Below are 20,817 nucleotides of genomic sequence, written 5' to 3'. Positions count from 1 at the left end.
TGTGACACACAAATACCCCCTGATCTCATTTAACATCAAAGCTGAACTAATCAGGTGTAAAAAAGCCGGTAAGTCCCCTCTGAGGAGCTCAGAGACGGAGAACCCTGGAATCCCTCCAGCATTCAGAGAGCAACAATCCAGCTGTGATATAATCTCCCAGTTTAAAGGAGATAACAGAGACGTGGCGTTCGGGAGCAGCTGCTGTACAGAAGTGGTTCAGTTTGAGGTTTGAGGTTTCCTGCCAGAGCACTGTAATCTTGTTGTGGAAGGATTTGTTCTTGGACGGGGCGGGGAGCCAAACCCGCAGGAAATCCCCTTTGTTGTAGCTAAAACTGCACACGGCTGTCAGTTTAGCAAATTATGAATCCATGTTTTTGAAATGAAAGAATCCCTGACATGGTATCAGAATATTTGACTTCAAAAGTGTTCTTGGCTTGTTTTGATCTCGAGCATTTCGAGAGACAAAGAGCTCCAGACCAGACTGACCAGTGTAGAGACATACTTCCTGATACATTATGCTGATAACCAGAAATATAAGCATTTGTTCTCTTAAGATAATATAATCAAACTTTCACCTAAAAAATCTGGATGTGTTATCTTGAGGTTCACTTTTAAAACTTTTAGCCCTTCATGAATAATAAACCAAACCCAAAACAGGCTGATGAGACTCCATCTCTTAAGAAGAGTGACCACCAAGCAACAAGCTTCTCAGGGACTTGATGCATGTTGGAGGGAGTGTGGTACATCTATGGCAGATCATTTCATGTATTTTGGGCCTGCCCCTCTAATCCATTCTTACTGGCAAGAGCTGGCAAAAGAAATAAGGATCATTTTTAGAATTGAAGCTGTTTCCTGCTTTGTCACATTATACCTGGGCAAAATGCAGAATGGTCTTAAGACTCAGGACAGGTATCTTTCCAAAATCTTCTTGGCTGCATGCAAAAAAGCCATCACACACAAGTGGATGCAGAAAAACCCACCAACAAAGAAGGACTGGACTGCAATTGTCAACGAAATGTATTCCATAGAAAAACTCAACTCCTTCTTAAGACTAAGAGCTGATGACTGTGTTAAATACTGGAAAAAATACAACTCATACGCTAGAGTTTGTAACCCTTCATCTGTGTAGATAATACTGTTTTGTACCATTGAATGGCCTGGAACAACCTCAATGTTATTTTATTGTATTTTATTTCGTTTTATTTTATTTCATTTTATTTTATTTTATTTTGTTTTGTTTTGTTTTATTTTGTTTTAGTTTATTTTATTTTTTGGGGGGGGGGGTTGTTGTTTTTTGTTTTGTGTTGTTTTATTTTATTTTATTTTATTTTCCTTTCTGTAAACCTGAAATTGTAATAAAACAAAGTAAAACAAAAAAAGAAGAGTGACCAAGATCAAAAGTTTTACCATAGATAGCAAATAAAGCTCTAGGAACAAAGTAAAAATTGTCAATACACAGCAGCAACTGAGGATATTTCAACATACTAAATATCTGAATTCTGTTGATGTCAATGTTTTTTGACATAATCAAATTTGTGCATAATTTCTCTTCAAAATGATCTTAAATAAATATGAATACTAGGTTTTGTAAGTTAACTTTCTATTCTTATTTTGCAGACGGAGCACAAAATGTCTGTTGAGGAGGTTTGCCGTAAATACAGCACTGACATCGTCCAGGTGAGTTCAAACCAACATATGATCTGATTCATCAAATGGTGACGCCTGATTTACAACACTTCCTTCCTCATATTAGCCCTTTACTTCCTTAATAATCGTCCTTTCACTCTCTGTCCTTCCTTTCCTGCCTCCTTTCTTCCTTCTTCCCTCACTGTAACTTAAACCTCTGCACTGCTCTTGCCTCCTGCTTCCTCCTTCCATCTGTCTCAGGGTTTGACCAATGCCAAGGCAGCAGAGTACCTGGCCAGGGACGGCCCTAACGCGCTGACCCCGCCCCCCACCACCCCCGAGTGGGTCAAGTTCTGTCGCCAGCTGTTCGGTGGCTTCTCCATCCTGCTGTGGATCGGTGCCATCCTCTGCTTCCTGGCCTACGCCATACAGGCTGCTACAGAGGACGAGCCCGCCGGAGATAACGTGAGTGGAAAGTCGTAGGATGGATGATGATGATATGATGAGTCCTAAGCCTACAACTGTTTGTGTAGCAGCCAGATATCATGAAGGACCAGAGGGGGGAAACACTTAGAGAGTGATGAGCTGCAGCTGATGCATGTGTGCTCTCTGTCCTCCAGCACATCAGTCAAAAAAACACACACACTGCTGAGTCACTACTCCTCAGGGATTGTGCTGTGTCAGCGATAAATGATGTGTCAGCGGTTTGTCCGACTCACACCAGCTGACCCGTCTTTAGTGAGACAGACACCGTCCTGTTAACATCTGTTTTTCGGCGGGCCACGGGGGGTAAGTGACTCATGGTGCCGATAATGGCAGGGCAAGAGGGGGGCGTTCATGGGTCAGCTCTGTTTCATGTCGGGTCAGAGCGCAGCATAAAGCCTGGGACTGAGGCTGAACGGGCATGACACACACTGAATGAAGAGAGACTTGGATCAGACCACTGAGGGATGACTCGGGGTGAAACAAAGACAGTGAGGAGTCAGCATTAGGGGGTCAAGACTCTTATCTGCACTGCCAGAATGTAAATGACACTCTGATAACCGGCTGAGCTGAAGACCTTCTGCTAGGATCCATTAAAACGTGAGATCGTAGACACACAAGCAGCGTCATAAAACCACCGACAGAGCAGACAGAAGACAGATGGGCAACTTTCAGATGAATGAGTCCAGATCAATCCACATGCCAGCGTCGGCTGCAGAAAGAAATCAAAGACAGACGGAGAATTGTGTCGACGATTCAAACTTAACAGAAGCTGCAACTTCCTACAGTAGCGTCATTACATCACATGCTTCTTTGAAGTTCCTGTTGAAGTTCTTGTCTCTACTGGTTAATTTTTTTTTCCTTTAAGACACACTTTGAGATAAAGAGGTGTAAAATGGAAGCCCCATGTTCCTCTCTTACCTCCTCTCTGCAGCTGTACCTGGGTATCGTGCTGTCGGCCGTCGTCATCATCACCGGCTGCTTCTCCTACTTCCAGGAGGCCAAGAGCTCCAAGATCATGGAGTCCTTCAAGAACATGGTCCCTCAGGTACTGGACTCTTCAATGTTCATCAGGGAACAGTGATTATTTGTGCTGCCCGAAATAGATTTAACAAAAAGAAGGTGGAAAATAATATCACGTATTATGAGGGATGCAGTCATTTAAATGATTTTTAAAAGGTATGTTTGAAAAAATGTTTTGGTAATTTTTCTTTACTTTTTATTTTTCATTTTTCACACAGAAGGACAAAATAAGACCAGACATGATAACTTAGGGGGGTTACAGCTCAGTGTCTGACATTCTCATTCAAGCCACATTGGATAATGATGAGCAGTGTCTCTTGTATGCAGTCCATTTTGCACAGCGTTGTTCATATAGTCCTGCCTTGAGTCTTAAATAATGAGTCAGTTTTACCATAAAGTGTATTTCCTCGATCATACCCGACCACTGTCCTGGTTGAGGGGGGTCACATTTTAGCCAGTTCCTTGCAATGGCTTTCTTACATGCCAGGACAAGACTTTTTTTTTTTTTAAAGTTATATTTTTGGCCTTTTTGCCTTTAATGTATAGCACAGCTGAAGAGAGACAGGAAATGTGGGGATTAGAGAGCAGGGGAAGACATGCAGGAGAGGGTCGACCGGCCGGGAATCGAACCGGCGACCCCTGCGACAAGGGCTGTAGCCTCTTTATGTGGGGCGCTTAGATCGCCAGGCCACCAGCGCCCCCAGGATCAAGACTTTAAAGAGATAGGTGCTTCCCTTAGAATTAAATCCACAGGCAGCAGTCCAAGGTTTACAGTCCGTGGGTCTTTAGGTATCTTATAGTGCAAAATCCCTTTAAGGTAACACTGTCACAAAATTTTTGAATTTTCACACACGACCAGAAGATGTGTGAGTGACCAGCATTCACCTGCCCACACTGCCGCCAGCACTTCTGTTGTTTACATGACTGTATTTGTAGACTGTGGGGTGTAGTAAAGAAGCGAATCAGATTCTTCCAGCCAAACTCCCTCCACCTTTTGGAGCTAGTAGACGACTGTATTTAAAAAAATGTTTTTAAATAAGAGCTGCTGTGATGCTAGCTTAACAAATCGATGTGAATCTCCTCAAGAAACTCCACTTCGTTCTCCTCTGCAGGGTCCTGAAAACAGACTTGTTGGTTGTAGAATAAGGTTGACACAGTTTACTCAGCTCTGTTTTAAAGTCAAAGATAACGTGCAAAGCATTCATGAGTAACCAACAAGTGTAAGCACCTTGGTTGAATTTAGTTTAAGTCATGATGTGTGGTGAAAGAGTTTCCTTGCAGAGCTTTTGAGCAGTACTTTCAGACTTTTATAACACTCTGATTTCCTCCTCTGTTCTCAGCAAGCCCTGGTGATCCGTGAGGGAGAGAAGATGCAGATCAATGCTGAGCAGGTGGTGGCAGGAGATCTGGTGGAAGTGAAGGGAGGAGACAGGATCCCAGCTGACCTCCGCATCATCTCCTCCCACGGCTGCAAGGTGAGATACAGACATCCTGTAAATACTCGGGAGAATCTTAAGTCCTGTCTGCAAGATGCAGTCAGCGTCTGAATTCTGTTCACGTCCTGGTTTCTCCAGATTTCTGTGAAAAATAAAGTCTGCATGAAAGTCCTAAAACACTGCACAGCAACACAAACAGTCATTAGAGGAAAACAAACATGAGATAAACAAACAATCGGTCCCTCTGTGTGGCTTTGTACATTATCACAAGTGCTCTCAGCCAGTTATTCACTCGTTTATCTTCCCCTCCGCTCTCACACACTTACTCAAATGTGTTTCTCTCTCTGCTCAGGTGGATAACTCATCCCTGACCGGTGAGTCCGAGCCCCAGACCAGGTCACCTGACTGCACCCATGACAACCCCCTGGAGACCCGCAACATCGCCTTCTTCTCCACCAACTGTGTCGAGGGTGAGATCATCACAACCAAGATAATCCTTATTAAGACCATAATCATAACCGCTTAGTTGATTAGTCACTCTCTTTCCCTTGTGAATGTGTGTGTGTGTGTGTGTGTGTGTGTGTGTGTGTGTGTGTGTGTGTGTGTGTGTGTGTGTGTGTGTGTGTGTGTGTGTGTGTTCATTCATTCACAAGGCTGCATGCGTGTGTGTGTTTGTACTGTTCTGGTTCAATGATCAGATAGTCATGGAAACAGTGATGCTACACTTTGAGCTTCTGCTGCACAGTCAGCGTCAATGTAGGCCACACAGGACAGAGACGTCAGCGGTCAGCAGGGAGAGCTCATCTGACCTCATTTAACCCCTGTACCTGTTCCACTCCAGCTCAGCTCATCATGTTCCTGAGAAACCCTGCATCTTAAACTATGCTGCTCATAGTGGGGCAAAGGGAAACACTGATGTATGCTGCCCCCTGGTGGACGTATAGGAACATTACATTCAGTCAGAAGTTGCTCTTCCAACCAACATCTCTTTTTCAAGTTTGACCATCAGTTCATCTGCTCTCCCCTTCAACACTTATTCTTGTTTGACATCTTTGACCCTCTTTCTTCAACGTTACTGAACGCAGATTCAAAATATTCCTTAAAAGTTCAACTAAACCCTCTTCCTCCTCCTCCTCCTCCTCTTCCTCTCTTTCCTCAGGAACTGCTCGTGGTATCGTTGTGTGCACTGGTGATCGTACAGTGATGGGTCGCATTGCCACTCTCACCTCCGGCCTGGAGACTGGCAAGGTACCACATTTCTCATTCAGTGCAATATAATATCCACTTAGTGAAGGCTGCTTGACAAAAACATCTTCTGCTCATTCCAGTGATAACCCTCAATTTAAAGACTTTAAAACTTTGTGAAAATCTACTGTCAGTCAGGAACTCTTCAGCTTTTCTGGTGACCTTTAAGAGCTGCCAAACACAAGTCATTTTATGTGCCATGGTTTTATTACAAAGCTTTAGTTTTGCATTTGTATTAAGGCCTGTCACACCTTGACAATTCAGCCAGAGTATGCCAGCGTAAAACAAATTGGCGAGTACGCTGGCGTACGTTGCATAAGTTATAGGTATTTGTATAAGTTAAGAGTATGCTCAGGGTTCCCATGCGTCCTGGTAAACCTGGAGAACCTGGAAAACAGTTGACCAGTTTTCCAGTACTGGAAAACACCTGGAAAATGGGAGAAAAAGTAAAATGTCCTGGAAAATCACATATTGTGCTGGAAAATTATTCCAACATGACTGCGTGCGACCTGACACTATTAAAAAATCACATCCCCATTCATTGAAAGCCAAGTGCACAGTGTGCAGCGCTACCCACTGCTCCACCTGGACAAGACAGCGACGCAGACCGGTCCGGCTACGTGACTTGTTTCACATCTTTTCTCCCTCACTTGGTCATAATCATGCATTCACAGAAAACGGGGGTTTATTGTTTATATTATATGGTAAATTAACCTTGTGGAGTGCTCTTTTGATTCATATATATCATTATATTAACTTATCCATCCATCCATCCATTATCTTGACCGCTTATCCCGTTAGGGGTCACGGGGGGCTGGAGCCTATCCCAGCTGGCTTCGGGCGGAAGGCAGGGTACACCCTGGACAGGTCGCCAACCTATCACAGGGCTAACACAGAGAGACAGACAACCATTCATGCACACACTCACACCTATGGGGAATTTAGAGTGATCAATCAACCTGAGCATGTTTTTGGATTGTGGGAGGAAGCCGGAGTACCCGGAGAGAACCCACGCATGCACAAGGAGAACATGCAAACTCCACACAGAAAGGCACCCACCCGCCCGGCCGGGGATTCGAACCAGGAACCTTCTAACTGTGAGGCAACAGCGCTACCCACTGCACCACCGTGCACCCCTATATAAACTTATATTTAAGTTAAAGAGTGACCAGCGGAGTCGGGCAGAGAGCTCGGGGGTCTGTGCCTCACAACTTTTCCTTTAGGCTGAGAGCTCAATTACCGTTCAAAACTTCACTGAAAATGTCCTGGAAAATTACCTCTGGAAAAGAGTGGGGACCCTGTATGCTAGTGCGGCGGAGTGTGAGAAGCCTTGGAGCCCTCAGTCAGTGTCAAACAGCAGAGCCTCTGAAACAGCAGCTGAAGCCAGCATGTCAGAGTCTGGTGGTGTTCAACAATAAAGCTGTCAATACGTCAATAAGTGTAACTTCTTGTAAACTCCAGAGGCTGTGTTCCTGCTGGTTTCACTCCTCTGACACTCTCCATGGCTCATCATGTTCTTACAAAGAGAGGCTGCAGAGTTTTTAATAAAAACACAGAGCTCTGCCATCACACAGCACACAGCTCTGAAGATGTATCAGAGACAGAGTAAATGGCATGCAGTGCATTTTCCAAAACGTATACATTGTCATTAACGAGCGGCAGCCTTCTTATACACTTTGTCCGCGTTATTACGCGGTGACAGGGCCATGACATGTTAAAATGAGACTTAACAACTGCTAAACGTCCCATCAGCTTTCATAATCAACCATAACGTCTTCTCCTCAGACACCCATTGCCAAAGAGATCGAGCACTTCATCCACATCATCACAGGCGTGGCCGTCTTCCTCGGCGTGACCTTCTTCGTCCTGTCTATCATCCTGGGTTACAGCTGGCTGGAGGCCGTCATCTTCCTCATCGGTATCATTGTGGCTAACGTACCTGAGGGACTCCTGGCCACAGTCACTGTGAGTACGAAGAGGAGTGAGAAACCGGGGGTTACATGTGTGTGTTTGTGAGACAGTTAGCTGGGTGAGAGGATTCATGGATTTCACAGAATGATCTAGAAGCTAATCTGACTGTTTAAAAAATGTCTTATAATTTAATGAAATGTTGTTTGCAGCACCAACTCACACTCACTTGACGTTACAACTAGACAGTATGCTATGATCTATGCTACAATAACCCATCACTGATAGGTGGAAACAGACCATGTGACTGTTCAGACTCAGCGTCTTGTGTCACGTCTGGTTGTGTACTGGCTGATGTCACCGTGTTGTGTTCGCGGTGTGATTCTGAATCTGCTTCCTGTTTCTCCGTGCTCGATCTTGTGTACTGTAATGTGTTGTGTTGTTGTACCTGTGTGTGCATCTTTGTGTATTTCCATGCATTAACATTCTCTCTGTGCTGGTTTCTATATCTGTGGTGGAGGTATTGTCCCTGTGTATCTTTCTTTCCATCCCTCTCTTCTCTCTCTCTCTCTCTCTATCTCTTTTAATGCAGACCCATAAGTGTTTGTGTGTGTGTCTCTCTCCATCATCCTCTCTGTATGTCTCTCTCTCTCTCTCTCTTTTCCAGGCCAGTCACGGTGCTCTCTGCAATGACAACGACTAGCTAATGTAATGATATTAGGCTCTAATGACTGAATTTGGCCTCCTCTGCTTGGCCTTGGCTAGTTCTGTTTGGCCCATGGGTCCTGCCATACTTGGCATGATGGCATATAATGCACCGCTGCTCTGCTTCACTGCTTCATTGGTCATGCCTCATCTTCTCTCTGCATCGCTCTTTTGGCTGTTTCTCTTCTTTTGGACTTAGGTTGACATTCTTAGTGCATTTTGCTGTAGAGGGATGTTTTGATGGCAGGATGAATATCTCCAGGTGTCAGGGAAGTTTGGTCTCGTGGTTTTGGTTTAATGAATCAGGTACTCCACTCAGTTTTAATTATATAGCACCTTTCATACATTCAAGCATGCAGCCCGAAAGTGCTTCACAAAAGAACAGAGACAGAAAACAACAGGAACAGGTACAAGTGGAAGGAAAGGGATATGAAATACTTTAAAATAAAATCATTACGATCAATAAAATAAAATAAAATAAAACCTGAGAAATATCAGAAAAATTAAATAAAATCGTTACGATCAATAAATTAAAGAATCTAAGAAATATCATTAAAATAAAATTTGAGAAATATCAGAAAAATAAAATAAAATTAATATGATCAATAAATTAAAAATTAAAAATCTAAGAAATATCAAAAAAATAAAATTTAAGAAATATCAGAAAAATAAAATAAAATCAATATGATCTATAAAATAAAATACAATCTGAGAAATAAAATAAAATCGATAAAATAAAATCAGATAAATATAGAAAATAATAAAATAAAATTTGAGAAATATCAGAAAAATAAAATAAAATCAATATGACCAATAAAATAAAATACAATCTGAGAAATATCAGATAATAAAATAAAATCAATTAAATAAAATCAGATAAATACCAGAAAAAGAAAATCTGATAAAAATGAAATATATTACAATAAGATAGAATACAATAAAATAAATAAAGATGATGTTAAAACAATTGCCATAATTGTAATAATGCAGTCCAGGGCTAAAAGACAGTCTTCACTCTTTATTACCATGTTTGCATGTGTTCATGATCAGAATGTATTTATCTGAAAAGTCACTTTTGCTTCTGTGTCTCAATTTATGATATAATAATATCTCTACTTTCACTCAGTCCCTTTTTACTCACATCTACAGGGTCAGTAAATGATATATAAGAACACACCTGCTTTTTCCACTAAAAACGCCTTAGAAAATACTATAATAAATGGCTGTAACTTGCTTAGTAAAGGATTGATAGTGACAAAAATTCATTTAGAAGTCTAAAACACCTAGGTAAAACTTTCTAACAAAACAAAACAAAACTTCACAGTTCACAGTAAAAATAATGACCTAAATTTCCAGACGTTTTTTAAAAATCTTCAGTATTTTCATCCATTATCAGACAAAACAAATGTATAACTGTTACTTTAAATGCAGCATAGTGAAACATAAGGTTCTCTTGAATAAAATGATGTATGGCACTTGATGCTGAGTGCTTCAATAGGTTAGAAAAACAAAATAAATACAGGAGAGTCTGGCGCCCCCAAAATTGGTCTAGGTCTTTAAGGGTTAAAAAACAGATTAATAAGGTAAGTATTAAATCTACTTTTAAAATCAAACCCAGAGAGCTCGCCGTTTTAATGTCCAGAGGAAGAGAGTTCCACACGTTAGGGACATAAAACAGAAAGCTCTCTGGCCGGCGCTATGGAGGGACACATGAGGAACATTTAAAGGGAAAAGCAGAAGTTTCACACCTGGAGATCTTCACCTGTGCTGTTAGTTTTCCACATACTGTAGATACTAATTATTGTTTCTCTCTCTCTTTTCCTTTGTTTCTCTTCTTTTGTCCAATGTTATCATCAACAACTTCTCTACTCCTCTCCTTACTTCCCTCCCTGCTATGACGTTGTCTCTTTGCAATCTCTCTCTCTCTCCCTCCTGGTCTTTCTCTCTCTTGCTCGTCTCTCGTCCCTTAGGTGTGTCTGACTCTGACTGCAAAGCGAATGGCTCGTAAAAACTGCCTGGTGAAGAACCTGGAAGCTGTAGAGACTCTGGGCTCCACCTCCACCATCTGCTCCGACAAGACGGGCACTCTGACCCAGAACAGGATGACCGTGGCCCACATGTGGTTCGACAACCAGATCCACGAGGCTGACACCACCGAGGACCAGTCTGGTGAGACTCTCCATGCAGTAAATCATGATTATCGAGTTTCTCTCCAGCAGCATGATCACTGGACCTGTCAGAGCTAGGAGTCCAGGTCAGGGTCAGCTTGCTGCCCTGCACCTGTGATTGTCTTTAGACCCGTAAGTAGTCTACTCTAATACTTCTGTGCCTGTCGTCTAGGCTCCTCCTTCGACAAGAGCTCCACAACATGGGTGTCTCTGGCCCGCATCGCTGCTCTGTGCAACCGCGCCGCGTTCAAGGCCGGTCAGGACGCTCTCCCGATCCTTAAGCGTGATGTGGCCGGTGATGCCTCCGAGTCCGCCCTGCTGAAGTGTATCGAGCTGTCCTGTGGCGCCGTCAAAGCCATGAGGGACAAGAACAAGAAGGTGGCCGAGATCCCCTTCAACTCCACCAACAAGTACCAGGTTTGTCCCCTTCGCCCATTCAAAACCACGACATACGACTTAATGTCTTCAATACTAACACTGACCATGTTCCCATCAGCTCTCCATTCATGAGATGGAAGAGGAAAACGACACCCGCTACCTGCTGGTGATGAAGGGAGCCCCAGAGAGGATCCTGGACCGCTGCTCCACCATCATGGTGCAGGGCAAGGAGCAGCAAATGGACGAGGAGATGAAGGAGGCTTTCCAGAACGCCTACCTGGAACTGGGAGGACTGGGAGAGAGAGTACTGGGTAAGAGACAGAAGGCAGACAGTAAAACCTGTTTCTTATTGTGTGGTATCGTTCTGATGTCCTCAACATATTATTCATTCTCTCCAGGTTTCTGTCACCTCATCATGCCAGAAGACAAGTATCCCAAAGGGTTTGCCTTCGACACGGATGACGTCAACTTCCAGACAGACAACCTTTGCTTCGTCGGCCTCATGTCCATGATCGATCCTCCTCGTGCTGCCGTGCCTGATGCTGTCGGAAAATGCCGCTCTGCTGGCATCAAGGTGGGCACCTTTTAGAGACGGCATTTAAATGACTTGAAAGGAGAGGATAGTAAGCTCACGGTTAGGCTGAGAATACTGTCAGGAACATTTTAGAGGAACTTCATAGAGAGTATTAGAACAGTGTTTTTCTCTCAATGTTCCTCTCAATCCTTTTCCCTATAACCTGTCCCTTTAATATTGTCCCCATCCTCTCCCGTATTCCAGGTCATCATGGTGACTGGTGACCACCCAATCACAGCCAAGGCTATTGCTAAGGGTGTCGGCATCATCTCTGAGGGCAATGAGACAGTCGAGGACATCGCTGCACGCCTCAACATCCCCGTCAGCCAGGTCAACCCCAGGTCAGACAAACTAAAATGTTTATAGAGCTTGCGAAAATATTTGATTTGATAAGGTAGGTCTCCAATATATTTATAGAAACAAGTTAACTTGTGGTGTGAGTCAGATTAAAACAAAACTATTTGACACTTACAAACACAAATGGTTAGAAGAAGTCCTGTGTAAGCCCAAACTAAGAACATATTGCCTGTTCAAAAAAAATTATCAGCCAGAGCTCAGAGGTCTGTCTGTGCTCAGCTGAGATGTGGTATCCTTCCTCTGGCATTAGAGACAGGTCGCTTCCACTCTGTTCCAGAGGAGGAGAGAAAGTGTTCCTTGTGTGATCTGGAGGAAGTTGAAAATGAAATGCACTTTTTATTCTACTGTCCTTCATATCATGATCTCAGGTGCCTCCTTTTCAACAAAATATCAGGAAACTGTCCTGATTTGTTTTGCATGTCTGATGAAGAGAGACTTCAGTTCCTGTTTACACACAAAGTGTTCCAGTTTGCTCAGTTTGTGTTAAATGCTGTTCAGCAGCGTAGGAGCACACTCTATGTCTGATTTAGTTGTTGTCACTGTCAAATGTCTGAAGTGTACCTCTGTGCTTTTGAATTACTTTAGGTCATTGTTGGACATGTGCAGTATTGTAACTGCTCTTCTTTCTTCTATTTTTCTTTTTCTTCTTCTGTTGTTGCTCCTATTTTGTTTTGCTTTTGTAGTGTCTTGTAAGTCCATATGGGCTGGGCACCTTAAGGTGCACGACACGATGAATAATAAATAAACTAAACTAAACTATATGATGAAATGCTCAGGTTAAAAAAGGAGGAAGCTTTTATACTTCAGTCTTCAAATGATTGATTGTGTTTTGCTTCATTCTTGTTCTGCAGGGATGCAAAGGCCTGCGTGATCCACGGCACAGACCTGAAAGACCTCGGCCAGGACCAGATGGATGATATCTTGAGGAACCACACAGAGATCGTCTTCGCCAGAACCTCCCCACAGCAGAAACTCATCATCGTAGAGGGCTGCCAGAGACAGGTATGTTGATTCTTCATACACATCTGTGAACGAACATGTAGAGTGCACGTTAAGATGCATAAACTGTGTCTTCTGTCAGGGTGCCATCGTGGCTGTGACAGGTGACGGTGTGAACGACTCCCCCGCTCTGAAGAAGGCCGACATCGGTGTGGCCATGGGAATCTCTGGCTCAGACGTGTCCAAACAGGCGGCAGACATGATCCTGCTGGACGACAACTTTGCCTCCATCGTCACTGGTGTAGAGGAAGGTGAGGGATGAAGGACAGAAAGGAGGGAGGATAAGATGAATAATAAATAAAGTAAAAAAATAATGTAGCATCTCTAGTACAACTTGAGCTTTAGCTTTTTAAGTCTCATGACATTGTTTCTGCATTTTAAAGTAAGTATGTTTAAATGACCACTCTGTCTTTGTCCTCACAGGCCGTTTGATCTTTGACAACCTGAAGAAGTCCATCGCTTACACCCTGACCAGCAACATCCCAGAGATCACTCCCTTCTTGTTCTTCATCTTGGTCAACATCCCGCTGCCTCTGGGCACCATCACCATCCTCTGCATCGACCTGGGAACTGACATGGTACGTGACACAGACATCAGCACACTGTGACACAGTCAGACTTATGTCTCATGTGTTAGAGTGCAGTCAGGCAGACCACAGGTGGCCCTATATGCTCAGCTCTATCACATGCTTACATGTTTGACCCATGGAAAGTCATGCATGCACAACAAGCCTGTAATGCTCAATGTGCATGCTCATGTTTACTGTGAACATGTGAGGCAGGTACTCAGGGGCAAAAAGATAATCAGAGCAACATAACAGGTGATCAGCTGAGTAGGAAGTGGACGTCTCTTCTGCATTGATAACATGTCATTTGGAGCATTTAGGAGGAAATACTTAACATAGCAAAAATATGATTTTAAAGCTAAGAGAAGTGAGGAAGTTTGGTTTAAAGTGAGACAGAGAAAGAGAAGTGCACGAGACAGCCTGAGATGGCCTTCCTTCTTCCCTGTAGCTGTAGCCCTTCAGACTGGAGAGAAACATCAGCTGTACTATAACCTCCCTGTTTATCATGCTCATTAAGTTGCATCTCCATTTCACAATAAAGAATCTATTCAAATATAGTTTCAAAGGTTTGCCTGAAATGCGTTTACACATAAATGACACTAGGTGGCAGCGTGGGAGCATCCAGTTTTTCATGCTTGGATAGTTCAGCATGTTCAGATAATTTAAACTGAATAAAGATGATGCACAAAATCACAAATGAATGTGTTTTAACAAGACTGTTTCCTCTGTCAGGTACCAGCCATCTCACTGGCCTATGAAGCAGCAGAGAGTGACATCATGAAACGTCAGCCCAGAAACCCTCTGAGGGACAAACTGGTCAACGAGAGACTCATCAGCATCGCCTACGGACAGATCGGTACGAGGCGTTTAATGGTTTTTAAATGAACGGTATAAAGGTTTCTGTCAGATGAACCTGTCAGTGAGTGACTGAACTCTGTTTGTCTCTGTAGGTATGATTCAAGCTCTCGGTGGTTTCTTTGCGTATTTTGTCATCATGGCTGAAAACGGTTTCCTGCCGTCTGTTCTCGTCGGCATCCGGCTCAACTGGGACGACCGCTCTAACAACGACCTGGAGGACAGCTACGGCCAGCAATGGGTACGAAACAGAACCAGGTTTCTCCTGCTTCAGTTGTGTTTGTTTTAAAGGGGTATTTCAGCTTTTTGAAGTTGGGTTGTATGAGTTACATGTCATTAGTAATTGTAGTTGCAATAATGGATGCCGGTCAGCTCAGCCTCTGTAATGAGAAACTGCCCAGAGGAACAGCATGTAAGCTAGTGGCGAAGGAAAGTGCTGAAAAAATTCCCATTGGAGTGTACACCTAAACCAAGATGAGTGCTCAGATCAGAGTCTCTCTAAACTAGCTTAATTACGTGACAGAACCAGCCCCAATGTTTCTTCTTTGGTCTGCCTGTAAACCCCTCTTTTTCAGCCCTGCTCAGCACAGGCTGTTTTCTGTGTCTGTGCCTTTAAATGAGAATGAGCTCTCTGACCACGCCCCCTCAGGAAGTGGATGTGCCCTCGGCTGTCCAGCATGTTGATCTAATATTTACATGTTGGCCGAATATACACGGCTGCTCACAGACCCGCGTTACTTCAACCCTCTGAATCTGATCCAGAATCTGATCCTGACGGAGAGGCGCCTGCAGCAGGACCTTTCTGAACGATTGGTCACAGATTTTGTGTTTCTTGTTGTTTTATTTGTCAGTATGTCGATGTGTGTCTTGGTACACAGCTATGAACATGTAGCTATGTGGCTATGCTAACTAGTGCTAGCACTTTTCCATGAAAAATAAAAATCATCCACTAGATCTTCAAATCTGCAGACGTGGGGAGTAAAACCGACCTTTGTGTTTATTAAGACAGCCTACAACTAGCATGCCTCCCTCCTAAGCTCCTTGTTAGCACACGTGTGCAGGGAATGAAAAACGGAGGAGGAGTTGAGTTGTATGTTTTTGTAGACATGCCAGGGACACATATTTCAGGTAGAGAACCATTAAAAAGTCCATTTTGCATGATATGTCACCTTTAAAGGGGCCAAGCTGAGCAGCATTCGTTTTGACTGGAACAAATACTAAAAAAAGGAGACTGAAACTCATACAACCTCGTTTCAAAAACACTGAAATATCCCTTTAATGTATCAGCTGTATTGTGTGACCTCAGAATAGTTGTAATGTTATATTACCCCAAAAAATCTCCTTCAGTATTCAACAGTAACCTTTAAATGACTGAAACAACTTTCACAATATTTACACAGCTTGAGAAATAAAATCTACCACAGAAGAAGACACTGGTCACACATTTATTTTCACTTCCTGTTTCTCTGCACAGACGTACGAGCAGCGTAAGATCGTGGAGTTCACTTGTCACACAGCCTTCTTCGTCAGCATCGTGGTGGTGCAGTGGGCCGACGTCATCATCTGCAAGACCAGACGCAACTCTGTATTCCAGCAGGGCATGAAGTAAGTCCAAATCAAACCTCAACGACATGAATTTGTGTCAATAAGCATTAAAGTGTAGCGTTCGATTACTGGAGGGAGCTGCAGACTTGTGGCTGAAGCTCGTGTCTGTTTATTCTAACTCATCAAACTCTGGCAGACTGACATGTTTCTGTACATTGCTCTTTCCTGCTCGCCGTGTTAAAGGGCAGGCAACTGGAATAGTGGTGCTGCTGCATCTGTGCTCAAATTCAGTCTGCAGGAAATATGATTAGATTCTGTTTATGATCCAGAAGAACAACAAACATACATACAGGAACTGATGAAATTATCTGTTTGTTAAAGAGAGTGGCCAGGGATCAGGATTTCTTTCATTTAGCAATAACTCATTCCCCACTATAATCTAACGTATGTCTGCTCTGTGTGTGTTTGTGCATGTGTGTGCGTGTGCCTGTGTTCTGTAATTAACTCTCCTGCCTTCTTTTTTTTTTTTGTCTCTCAGGAATAAGATTTTGATCTTTGGTCTGTTTGAGGAGACAGCTCTGGCTGCTCTCCTGTCCTACGCCCCCGGCATGGACGTGGCACTCCGGATGTATCCACTCAAGTAAGAATCGTCACGCAGACTTGGAGAGAATGAGCAAATCAACATGTTAACGCAGCATCGGGATGTGAAGTAGGGGAGCAGATGACACCAAAAGTGCAGTAGTGTTTGTCCCTTTAAGATATGAATCAGTTGAGGGAGTTAGCATGGAGTCTTTCTGGATGGTGACTCATACGGTGTTCAAGTACTCCTGACTTCTGCCTCACAAAAGATGAAGTCCTTCTCCAAAGGTTCTTCTGTCCTGGCTGTAATGATAGGCATGTTCAGCTAAGACTGCTCTTATTGGTTAACTGTTCAGTGTGACCGCTCTATCATGAAGCCCTGGGTGCTTACTTTCAGATTGCAAAGACTCTGTCTTAAGGTGCATTTTGACCAGAAGTTCCAGGAGCTTTAGACCCCAGATCTACTCTTCCAGAAACTAAGTGGTTCCTGTGACCAAGGGATCGGCCGCCATCTTGGTCCGGTCATCCTCCCCATGATCGTACCTGGAAACCGAAACTGAAGCAGCAGAGACTTCAAGATGCCAGAGCACTGTGCGGCAAAATACCTATCACACATCACATATATCACATATCAGAATATTCTACTACTATTAACTCCACTATGAATATTAACATACGCCGAACCATGTGCCCTGTATCATACCTACATGTGTGACGTTTGCAGGAAATAAACCCTGCATGAAAATCAGTTTAGTATTCAGCGAGTTATGATTGATTAAATGCGCTGACACTTAGTTGCGCCTGCCAAACAGATTACACTAAGAGGAGCGGGTGACCGGACCAAGATGGCGGCCCCACAGCTCGTCAGCGTCAATAGGTAGTAGCTGTCGATGCGGCGTCTACTCTTTATATCTCTAGGAGACAGACAGGCTGGCATCATTATGAGCGACACAACCGTTAGCCTGCTAGCATGGAGGTTTTACTGAATCAACACTTGAAAGCGATTTCGACAAAGGCTTTAAAATCAGTCGACTTAAATGAGTTTAGAATAAATCATTTAAAGGTTTAATTGTTCTCTATCTGAAATATGTGTCCCTGGCATGTCTACAAACCCCCCGAAAATGGAAAAAATCCATTCTGCCCCTGTTCTGATTTCTCCACCTTTCTGTAAATGTGTGCTGAAACGACCCGTTTCAGTTTACAGTGTTTTTCATACGTCACAACGCCATCCGGTCTGTAACGGAAGTCAGAGCTCGAAGCTTGTTCAGCCCATAGACTGTATAAAATACAACTCAACCCCTCCTCTGTTTTTCATTCCCTGCATACATGTGTGCTAACAAGGAGCTTAGGAGGGAGGCATGCTAGTTGTAGGCTGTCTTAATAAACACAAAGGTCGGTTTTACTCCCCACGTCTGCAGATTTGAAGATCTAGTGGATGATTTTAATTTCTCATGGAAAAGTGCTAGCGCTAGTTAGCATAGCCACATAGCTACATGTTCGTAGCTGTGTACCAAGACACACGTCAACATACTGATAAATAAAACAACAAGAAACACTAAATCTGTGACCAATCGTTCAGACAGGTCCTGCTGCAGGCGCCTCTCCATCAGGATCAGATTCTGGATCAGATTCAGAGGGTTGAAGTAACGCGGGTCTGTGAGCAGCCGTGTATATTCAGCCAACATGTAAACATTAGATCAACGTGCTGGAGAGCCGAGGCCACATCCACTTCCTGAGGGGGCGTGGTCAGAGAGCTCATTCTCATTTAAAGGCACAGACACAGAAAACAGCCTGTTCTGAGCAGGGCTGAAAAAGAGGGGTTTACAGGCAGACCAAAATCTGATTTCAAAGTGTTTTTTGAGCAATTAACTTCAAAGACATGTTTTGGGGACCTCTTAGACCAATATATTTTGATGAAGAAGAGCATAATATGTCACCTTTAAGTCAAGCATATCAGGGGAGATTCACTACCCCAGATCTAAATTTAGATCCTGGTTCCTGTTGTTGAAAAGCACATAGTTCCAGAGCAAAGTTCCTGCGGTTGAAAAGCACCTTTTATAAATCACTCATCCACACTCAGTCAGCAAACTAAAAAACACTGTTCTCCTTCAGGACAGGAAGTGAGTACTGAGCAACGACTCTGTTCTCTCCTTTAAAGGTTTTAACTCTCACTCCCTCTCTGTGGTTCTCTCTCAGGCCCAGTTGGTGGTTCTGCGCGTTCCCGTACAGTTTCGTCATCTTTGTTTACGATGAGATCCGAAAACTCATCCTTCGTCGAAACCCTGGAGGTAAGACAACTCACACACTATCACACACACACACACTGTCTGGTGGACTCTCTCAGTGGGGACTCAGTTTCTGTGTGTGGTCCTGGTGTGGAGGAGAGATTCAGCTCATTCACATCTTCTGAATGTTCAAAAGTCTGATTCAGAGACTCCCAGTGATTCACACAGTAACACCTTTCTCTTTCTTCCTGTTTCCCTCTCTCTCTCCTCTCTTCCTCTCTGCAGGCTGGGTGGAAAAGGAAACATACTACTAAATTATCAAAGCATCACTTCTCACTCCCTTCCTCCCCTGAACTCACCCCTTCTTCTCTATCTCCCTTTCTCTATCACTCTTTCCCTCCATCCTTCCCTCCTCTCCTGTCAACACGCTCAAACGTTACAAGAAAACTATGTTTACTCCCCCTCTTCATCCTCCCATCCTAATCACCCAAAGAGACAAAAAAAATAAATCAAACGCCAAGACGACGAGGACCTACGTGGGAGGAGGAGCGGACGCGGAGGATGACTTTTATCTCCTCCCTGTCCTCTCTCTTCCTCTGTCTTCTTTTTCTACCAAAAGTCTTTACAGCTCTATTCTGCCAGTAACTCCGTCGTGCCGATGTTTCTTACTGCACTGCCAGTCGCAGCCTCTCTTCATACATGTGCTCAAATTAGAGAGCGATAGAGTTAGAAGAATAAGATGAAACCTGACTGTTCCACTGCGATCACTCGTGCCGAGCAGAACAACAAGGCAGCTCCCGTCTAGACTCCCAGAACTGGCGATTTGAGCGGGTGGGTTAGTCAGCCACCAGGTTCCAGCTCTTTGATCACTGCCATTTCCTGACATCCGCCTTCTACGACTCTTCTTCTACTTTTCTATCTCGATCAACTCACTGCCAGACTTCTACTGCCTTTCTCTCTTCTTCTTCTTCTTCTTCTTCTTCTTCTTCTTCTTCTTCTTCTTCTTCTTCTTCTTCTTCTTCTTCTTCTTCTTCTTCTTCTTCTTCTTCTTCCCTTCTCCTCCTCCTCCTCTATCTGTGAAGAACCAGTGTCACCATAAAACTTGAGCACTCACTCGACAGGGTGGATAAAGGACCCTCTTCCTCCCTCTATATCTCCCTCCCTCCCTCCCTCCCTCCCTCCCTCCCCCTGGTGTTATTTTCTGCTTGTGTTGTTGTTGTTTTCTAATAGACAACTGGTTGTTTTTTAAAAAGCAGAAATGTTCGTAAAGGTTATTCTTTGTCTTTTTATTTAAAGTTTGGTGTGGGTCTGAGGGCTCCTTGTTTTCATTCGGACATGACAAAGCACACTCCCTCCTCTTCCTCTCTCTCTCTCTCTATATCACACTCCCTCTTTACCTCCCCCCTCCTCCCCCCCTGCCTGTCAATCTGTCCCCGTTTGTCCGTCTGTTTGTGAACACCGTGCAAACCCCTCCGTCTTTGTAAACTACAACCCACCTTCACCTCCTGACTCCTCTTATTCTCCCACCCTCTCCCTCCTTACAAACCTCACCCGACCACACACCTATAAGAAAAAAACAATCTTTCTGTGTCTGCGGAAAAAAAGAGATTTCTCTCCAGTTTCATTGTTTAGACCAGTGGAAAAATGAAAAAAAAGGCACTGTACCTTTAATTTGCCAAACAGCAGTAAAAAAAAAAAAATAGGAGAAAATGAAATAAAACAGAAGGATCTCTCTTTTTTCAGTCTGGTCTCCACTTTGTTTTGTGTGCAGTTTTGTCAGAAAATGGAAATAAATGCTGTGACCAACTCTAAATAGCAGTCTCAAGTCATCTGTTGTCTTCCTTCATAATCTCAGCATCTCAGAGGAAATATTACATTACATGTAAAATCATGATGTTTCATGTGATAATGTTATCTGCCTTTGAAGGGTGAACGGAGTACTCTTCAAACTGTGGGCCTGTTCTGACACGTTTCGGCGTCTTCATGAGGAATAGGTACAAAAATTGCTCAACTAGATTGCTGCAGGCGGCAGCAAAGACTCTAATTGTTGCAATGAAACTTTTGCAAGCAGCTGCACTTGATCCTAAAGATTGTTTACCAATGACAAGCTCACATTGTTAATCTAAGTGTCTGACAACTCTTGTC

At 43.5% G+C, this 20,817-nt stretch overlaps 1 protein-coding gene across 1 annotated transcript in view; it reads left to right on the top strand.

Annotated features, from left to right (window-relative positions):
* The window catches only part of atp1a3a (ATPase Na+/K+ transporting subunit alpha 3a), a 39,822-nt gene extending 19,337 nt beyond the window's left edge, over positions 1-20,485 (top strand). The window contains exons 4-24 of the mRNA XM_034704644.1: positions 1,618-1,677; positions 1,888-2,091; positions 3,044-3,157; positions 4,473-4,607; positions 4,921-5,038; positions 5,728-5,816; positions 7,599-7,778; positions 10,397-10,595; positions 10,767-11,011; positions 11,091-11,283; positions 11,371-11,546; positions 11,751-11,887; positions 12,755-12,905; positions 12,985-13,153; positions 13,326-13,480; positions 14,201-14,324; positions 14,419-14,564; positions 15,798-15,928; positions 16,407-16,508; positions 18,644-18,735; positions 18,958-20,485. Of these exons, the coding sequence (XP_034560535.1) occupies positions 1,618-1,677; positions 1,888-2,091; positions 3,044-3,157; positions 4,473-4,607; positions 4,921-5,038; positions 5,728-5,816; positions 7,599-7,778; positions 10,397-10,595; positions 10,767-11,011; positions 11,091-11,283; positions 11,371-11,546; positions 11,751-11,887; positions 12,755-12,905; positions 12,985-13,153; positions 13,326-13,480; positions 14,201-14,324; positions 14,419-14,564; positions 15,798-15,928; positions 16,407-16,508; positions 18,644-18,735; positions 18,958-18,986 (2,949 nt within the window). The 3' untranslated portion in view covers positions 18,987-20,485. The remainder of the gene's footprint in view (positions 1-1,617; positions 1,678-1,887; positions 2,092-3,043; positions 3,158-4,472; positions 4,608-4,920; positions 5,039-5,727; positions 5,817-7,598; positions 7,779-10,396; positions 10,596-10,766; positions 11,012-11,090; positions 11,284-11,370; positions 11,547-11,750; positions 11,888-12,754; positions 12,906-12,984; positions 13,154-13,325; positions 13,481-14,200; positions 14,325-14,418; positions 14,565-15,797; positions 15,929-16,406; positions 16,509-18,643; positions 18,736-18,957) is intronic.
* The last annotated feature ends 332 nt before the right edge of the window (positions 20,486-20,817 follow it).

Source organism: Notolabrus celidotus, chromosome 16 (assembly GCF_009762535.1).
Source record: "Notolabrus celidotus isolate fNotCel1 chromosome 16, fNotCel1.pri, whole genome shotgun sequence".
In the NCBI taxonomy this organism is placed as follows: Eukaryota; Metazoa; Chordata; class Actinopteri; order Labriformes; family Labridae; genus Notolabrus; species Notolabrus celidotus.
The sequence above is the reverse complement of the archived record's forward strand: the minus strand, read 5'-3'. Positions and strand labels throughout refer to the sequence as shown.